This window comes from Haplochromis burtoni, unplaced genomic scaffold (genome assembly GCF_018398535.1).
Source record: "Haplochromis burtoni strain Fernald_Lab_line unplaced genomic scaffold, NCSU_Asbu1 Contig_1243, whole genome shotgun sequence".
In the NCBI taxonomy this organism is placed as follows: Eukaryota; Metazoa; Chordata; class Actinopteri; order Cichliformes; family Cichlidae; genus Haplochromis; species Haplochromis burtoni.
In genome coordinates, this window is record NW_024583604.1 from 14,071 (window position 1) to 21,273 (window position 7,203).

At 44.4% G+C, this 7,203-nt stretch overlaps 1 protein-coding gene across 2 annotated transcripts in view; it reads left to right on the top strand.

The window, feature by feature from the left end:
• Window positions 1-825: 825 nt before the first annotated feature.
• ak7b (adenylate kinase 7b) overlaps window positions 826-7,203 on the top strand; it is a 25,484-nt gene continuing 19,106 nt past the window's right edge. The window contains exons 1-9 of one of the 2 annotated variants that reach the window (XM_005952137.2): window positions 826-1,142; window positions 2,482-2,634; window positions 2,727-2,835; window positions 3,958-4,052; window positions 4,357-4,467; window positions 4,540-4,623; window positions 6,176-6,258; window positions 6,384-6,474; window positions 6,927-7,004. In XM_005952137.2, coding sequence (XP_005952199.1) covers window positions 1,071-1,142; window positions 2,482-2,634; window positions 2,727-2,835; window positions 3,958-4,052; window positions 4,357-4,467; window positions 4,540-4,623; window positions 6,176-6,258; window positions 6,384-6,474; window positions 6,927-7,004 — 876 coding nt within the window. In that variant the 5' untranslated portion in view covers window positions 826-1,070. The remainder of the gene's footprint in view (window positions 1,143-2,481; window positions 2,635-2,726; window positions 2,836-3,957; window positions 4,053-4,356; window positions 4,468-4,539; window positions 4,624-6,175; window positions 6,259-6,383; window positions 6,475-6,926; window positions 7,005-7,203) is intronic. The other variant, XM_005952138.2, reaches the window with a different exon arrangement.

The following is a 7,203-nucleotide window of genomic DNA, read 5'->3' on the forward strand; positions in this document are numbered from 1 at the left end:
TCAGTGCAATCAAGTACACCTGCCTCTAATTAGTCCAACCCCATTCCAGCCATTGGCTCACCAAAAATGTGACACACACAAAACCACTCCCAACCCAGTGCAACTTCACACAATAATATGGAGCTGAATTAACACAGGCACGTTAGTCTACCATGTTACAGTGACTGGGAGGGCCTTAAAAGAATGTGCCAGCTGGGGTCTTCACTAAGATGCTTCACTGTCCCAGTCCTGCATCCCGCCGTGCCTAAAGCCGGCCACAATCGTCCCACTGCCTAAGCGGACAAACATTAGCAGCCTCAATGACCAGCTGCTCTAACACCCGTTATAATGAAGCGTTTCGAGAAACTGGTCCGACGTCACATCATGTCCTGCCTGCCACCAACACTCGACCCGCTCCAGTTCGCATACAGAGCTAACAGATCAGCTGACGATGCCATTGTTACAACGCTCCACACCACCATCTCTCACCTGGAACAACAGGGCGTTACGCCAAGCTGCTCTTTGCTGACTTTGCTGACTGCCTTCAATATGATTGGATAGAGTGAGTATTCGCTTAGGGCACCAAACAGGCCAGGACCGCCCCTGGTTGTGTAGTGCAGTGCGGGGGTCAGTTTACAATTTTGTTGTACTATTGTACTAGGTATGACTGTAATGGCAATAAAGAGTTATCTTATCTTATCTTATCTTATCTTATCTTATCTTATCTTATCTTATCTTATCTTATCTTATGGTCGCTGTGCATCAGTGTGCATGCACAGGGCCTGGTTGGTTTAATGCTTTAATGTTTCTACATGTTATGAAAGTCCACACTGGAGCTTTATATTTTGATTTCCAAAAATAAGACACTTGGCCCAGTCAGGAAGAACTTTAATAAAACTGTTTGCTTAAAGAAAACTTTGACATATTTAAACGATGCCTTCTCTCTGTGGTTAATGAATAGTGAAATAAAAAATGTCATATAGGCTTTACAGTTGGTCAGCCTCGCTTTAACGTCACAGCTGTGGGAGTGGCCGTCTCCTTGACTACGCGACGCTAACAGTAACACGCTAACAGAGCGGTCGGGAGCTAGCATGGCGCAGCCAGAGACGACACGGGTGTTTCTTAACAACGTGGACTCGTACGCATCCAGACACATCGCGCAGGTAACATTTGAAGCCTGCACGGACTCAGTGAAAGCAGCTGCTCTGATGCCGCCTCACAGCAACACCTAACGTGACTCATTAGCTTTGGTTTGGAGCAGAGCGAGCAAACAACACCGGAAATGATGTTAAATCAGTGTCATCTTCGATTCGCTGATTCGTGTTTTCAGCATTAATCACTTTCACATCATCGGTTACTAAAACAAGGATACTTTCTCTATTATTGTTGGCCCCGCTGCCCTATCTCCGCCCACTCCTTAACCACCTGTTTCAGGTACAACGGTCGGTTGGCGAGCTTCCACGCATTTAGATGACATCATTCTGATGGGTGGATTACGTTTGAGGTGTTTTCACAGACTGATGGTGATGCTTACATTTTCAGAAAGTCATGAAACGGCGATGACTTTAAGCTGATGTGAGCTGGACTTACTGTAGCTTTGCAAAGAAAACCATTTATTTATTTTCAAAATAAAAGCCCACACAGAGAGATGTTCAGAGGAATCTGTGTGTGTGACCTATTCAAGCTTAAACAGTGACATGAGGACTTTGCAGGGGACCAGTTTGAATTATGTGCTAGGCAAGTTACAGCAGCCTGTAGCAAAAAACCCCACACGAGCTGTTCCCTGGTCTTTATTTGAATCTGTAATAAATAGCCAGGTAAACAGTTCCACAGTCATAAAATACACTCACGAGATGATGCTGAAGAGCCATCAGGTCAAAGTCAAAGTCAACTTTATTGTCAATTCTGCCACATGTACAGGACATACAGAGAATAGAAACTACGTTACTCTCAATCCCTAGATAAAATAGCAAATGAACATTTAAATATAAGAGTGATTAAAAAATGCAGGTAAAATAATTAAAAAGTAAAAATTTAAATAAATACAATACAATTTTACATAGTGTGTCCTACAAACCTGAGGAAACTGGACAAGTGGGGGCAAAAGAAGAAATGTGTTACAAGTGACTAGCTTACAACAAAGGAGAGCTCACACAAGTTTCTCAAGCATGATCTGGGTTATTTACAAAAGGAAAGTTTGAATCAGTTCTGTGGTGTGTTCTTGGATGAGTGAGCACTGAGCCTGTGAGAGCAACTGAAACAGGGAGTTGGCTAGGTGTGCTCAGCGCCACAGTAGGGTCACGTGATCTACAAAAGCAAGGAGAAACGCCACCACAGGGCCATCAGAGCAGACCTACAAACACAGAAACACACACACAGTAAGAAGCCCAGAGAGCCACTCCTGAAGACGACTTAAAGAAATTACAGGAAAACTTAAGAGAGTTCAGGCGTGTGGAACAAGAAAGGCTTTTCAAGTTGGTTTGAACGTTGTTTTTGGATTAGGTCCTGAGTGGAAGTGTGGCTGGAGCTGCTGTTAATACCGGCTCTGATGTGGAGGCAGAGCTGGTGTCAAACCATAAGAGGACCTTCCAGGTGGTGGGAACTGTTTCACATCCATCTGCTGTGGAAAGGCCTCATGTGGTCGAACAGTACACTGTAAGGACTTTAAAGTTGTTTACGCTGTGAAAGCCTTAGCCTTTTATTCAAACTTTACATTCAAGACCAATTATTTGTTGCTTTTTTTCAAGCGTCTGGACCGAGATGAGCTCCTGTCCAAACTGATGGGCTGTGATGTTGTTATCTACAACGTCACCCAGCATGCTGATCAGGTGGAAGAGGCTCTCTGGGCTGCCTCGGGTAAGTCTGTTAGCTGTCCCTGAGGCTCTGTGCTCAATATTTGCTTATAAGTACACATTGTTGTTTGTGTTTATGTTTATTATTTATTTATTTGTGCTTTGTTTTTCCTGACTTTAGCTTTAGCTGTTTTACAAATTGATATTTTTGCAAACCCGTATGATGAAGCCAGAAAGGTTGATTCTGTTGATCTGGACGTTTTCTGTGGGAGAGACGTTTCGTCCCTCATCCAGGTGACTTCCTCAGTCCTTCAGCTGATGTGCAGAACTGCATCTGTGCTAGCGTTGATGACACCGGCCATGTTAGTGAATACTATGGCACGTAGGACTTAGTGACTCCATATTTAGTGGTTTTGCTGGCCAAACGCTACGGAGGTAACGATGGTTGTTTTTCATTGTGGTGCTCTTGTTCACGTTGGTAATGCACTCAGTGCACTCAGTCCAGAATGTAACAACAGCCATCATTCATACAAATCAAGCTGAAGCCAGGTTCAGACATTGGCACTGAGTGTTACCTGGTCTTTGCTGTGAGGCAGTAGAGTTGAGGAGCGAGGATAGCCAGGTGATGGTCAGGTAAATCACAGCTGTTGTGTTTGCTGCCTTCACACGTCACAGTCTGACCATCTGGTCAGAAGGTCAGGCTTCCATGTGCAACTTCAGTTTTAGATTTAACTAGAATTTAAATATTGTTAAGTCCGTGTGAAGTTGTTGGAATGCCATCCCTACCGATACACTTACCCAGTTCACCAGTAGCATCTTCACAGTCCTGATGCATTTACATGCCACTGGATCATGTCATTGAATGTAGTGTCTTTGATAGTTTTCTTCAGGTCTCTTCATGCTCTTTTCTTCACCCTCCAGCCAGTTGAGGTATATGTCACCTCTACCTGAGCTTCTGCCAAGTTCTCTTCCTGTTGAAAGGGAGTTCTTCCTTCCCGTTGTCACCTGGCGGTCCCAGGGCATCATCAGACTGCTGGGGCTCTCTCTCTAATATTGCAGGGTCTTTACTTGATTATGTAAAGCTCTGTGAGGGGACTGTTGTTGTGAACCAGAACTATATCAATGAACCTGATTGACATTGAAAAGCTCTTTAAGCCGTCACAAAAGATTTTTTGTTCACTCGTAGCGCTTCACAGTGAAGTCGAGCATTTTTCTGGGCCAAAGATGTTCATCCTCATCTCCACGATCATGACCTGGGCCTGCAGCAAGCCAGCTGACCCTGTGAGTGTAACAGAAATCTGACATGCCGGTCATTGTGCATCTGTAATATCTACCTAAACTTGTAAGAAACTCGTTAAAGTGAAGCCTTTATGAGATGTTTCTGACTACAGTGCTCTCTGGGATAAAAACACGTAGTAAAACATTATAGATGTTCTCATAATGTTGTGTCAAAAGCAAAAAAACATCTCAGGGTTTTATTATTCATTCTTTATATTTCTGTACCCTGTGACGTGGAGTACCAAGCATGTCCACGTAAATCTGTCATGAAGTTGCTGGTAATCTCCTGCCATGATGCTCGTGACAGGATGATCTGGAGCTTCCTTTCACTGATGCCATTTTCTGGAGCAGGAGAGCACATCCCAATTTTGAACGGCACATTGATTTGGAGAAGAGAGTAGTGAAAATGGGCAAAACTGTAAGTTTGTAACAGTTTTTTAATAACAGACACTCGATGGAGACGTGTCTGAGTGTTACGTGTTACTTTCAGGACAGGCAGCTCTTCTCCACGTACGTGGTGGCAGCAGGACTTCAGTATGGGATGGGAGAACAGATCTTCCACTACTTTTTCAAGGTAAGAATTGAAGGCTACACCTACAATTAGGATGAGGGATAGACAGCCGTGGAAAGTCAAAGGCAGGTTACAAATGTAGGTTAACACTGCAGATTAATTTGCTGCTGATGTTGACACCTTAATCTGTAAATGCCATAACTGGAAAACTGCAATGCAGGGGCTGCAAATTAATACCATAGGTTTATCTACTAAGACTCTCAGACAGATTTGATTATCAGTGACCTCAGAGGTCAGAGGTCAATTCTTATGAATGTGATTCGTCTTCTTCTGTTTTACTGGCACTTGGAAACCCCTTTTCATTAGAGCAGGCAGTTGTACTGCCCTCTAGTGGAAGAGGATGTAATTGTTCTGCCTGCACACCTATGTGCTGCAGCACAGTGGTTGGAAAACACTGGTCTGAATTATACATGAGAGCTCAGAGCTGTCACGGACTGAAGCCTGTCTGTGAAGCTACGTTTAAAAATAAATGCTTTAAGTTCGTACAGTTCGTGCATCGGCATGTTGTCCGAGCAGAGAATACGATGGATGAGATTATGCTGGCTAACTAGTGCCAACCAATGGCTCAGTGGAAAACACGCAAACTAAACAGCAAGTTTGTGTGTGTGTCCACCTGTTAATGGTAACACTTGTGGTGTGCTTTCTAAATGAGCACTGGCTGTGTGTGCCAGGTGCAGAGTGTGAGGCCTGTACGCTGGCAGGGTGTTTCCTGCAGAGGTGCATGGTAGAAGTCCTGAGCATGCTTTGGTAGGAAACTTTCGGTTTGATCAAAAGTGACTAAATGATGTGGTAAAATGTTTTTATCTTCTCACTCTACAGTACGACAGAATATCAGGGCAACACAAAAAAACGCAGCTTGAGAATTAAAGTCAAAAGTCTGTTTCATGAACACCCCATGAAACTCCCGTGAATGCTACTGTCTCCAAAATGCTTTGTGTAGAGCAGCGGTCTCCAACCTTTTTTGCACTACAGGCCGGTTTATGCCCGACAATATTTTCATGGACCGGCTTTTAAGGCGTCGCGGATAAATACAACAAAATAAAACTAGTACGGGTACCGAAAAAAAGAAGATTTATTCATAACACACTGAAAAGACCCAGGAAAACCGAGTCAACGATAAAAACGATAACAAAATAACGCTGAAAACTGATAAAAACCCTGAAAACCAGACATTTCACACCTGAGCCTCAACTCTCGCGGCCCGGCACCAAACGACTCACGGACCGGTCCGAGGCCCGGGGGTTGGGGACCGCTGGTGTAGATGACTGTGAAACCGTGGAAATGATTTCTCTTAGAACATGAACACAATGTGGTGATCAGAGGACTGAACAGATGCTGCAGCAGGCTGTGTCGGACTGGAATGAAACGGCTGGCTTTGTTATCGATGGCTACGCTCTCGTGCAATAAAGGGGAGACATGTTGTATCACATGACACGAAGTCGACTGACCGGTTTGTCTCTGTAACTCGTGGAAAAATAGGAAAAAGAATATTCAGCTCTAATTAGATGGAAACGACTCAACAAATGTGAGTAACTGCAGTGATGTGACTTTATAGAAATCATGGCTGGGAGAAGATGGGCCCGTCTTTGGAGATGGCGAGAACATCGTTCCCACGATTCACATCCACGACTTGGCAAGGTTGGCTGCTTCATTGTGTTTGTGCTACACAACTGACAGCCTGAACCATGAAGTCATCACACAGCAGGGTCTGATGGTACAAACGATGTTTCACTGTGTCCTGTGGTTTTCCTTCTGTGTTCCAGTGTGGTTTGCAGCGTGATCCAACATCAACCAAGACCATATTATCTACTGGCAGTGGACGATTCGAACAATACCATGGAAGAAATTGTCAAGGTGTGTCTAGCAAGTCATCAGGAAGCCTCGCCAAAGCCACACACATGAACAATGGGCTTAGCCTCGGGGGCTGGAGCCTGACCTGTGAGTGGGAAAAATGCTTCCATATAGTGTTTGGGAAAATAGCGTACCTTTACCGATGTAAACACTCCTTTCACATAATATTGGATAAAACATGACGTTTATTTTGTACATTTTTCTCTTTCTATGTCTGAAAGGAGGAGTTTTCAGTGTACGTTGATTGGATAATGAAAAGGTCTTTAGCCAATGAGCGTGTGGCTTCAGGGTCAGATCCACCCACCCCCAGAAACACTCAGCTCCAGGCTAACGCGTGGCGTCCACACTGACTATGACCATTAAAAATGAATGGGCGTCCACAGACTGCTGCTGTGAACGGTCCAACCTGTGTGAATATGAGTGTTGATCAGACAATTATGTTGATTCTCCTCCAGAAAATCGCCTCCGTCCTCGGACCAGGGAAGATCCAGAAGAAGCCATCAGAGGATGCTTTCCTCACCAAGGACCTCAGTGTATGACGTGCCTGTGCATTTATCAGTGTGTGACGTGTGCGCCATCAGTGTGCGCCATCAGTGTGCATCAGTGTGCATCAGTGTGCGCCATCAGTCAGTGATTCACAGTTTTCAAAGAACCGAACATGAAAAAACTTTTTCCTAAGATCAATGTGACTGCTGCTTTCTCACATTCATCGGCTTCCTGTGTGTGTGTGTG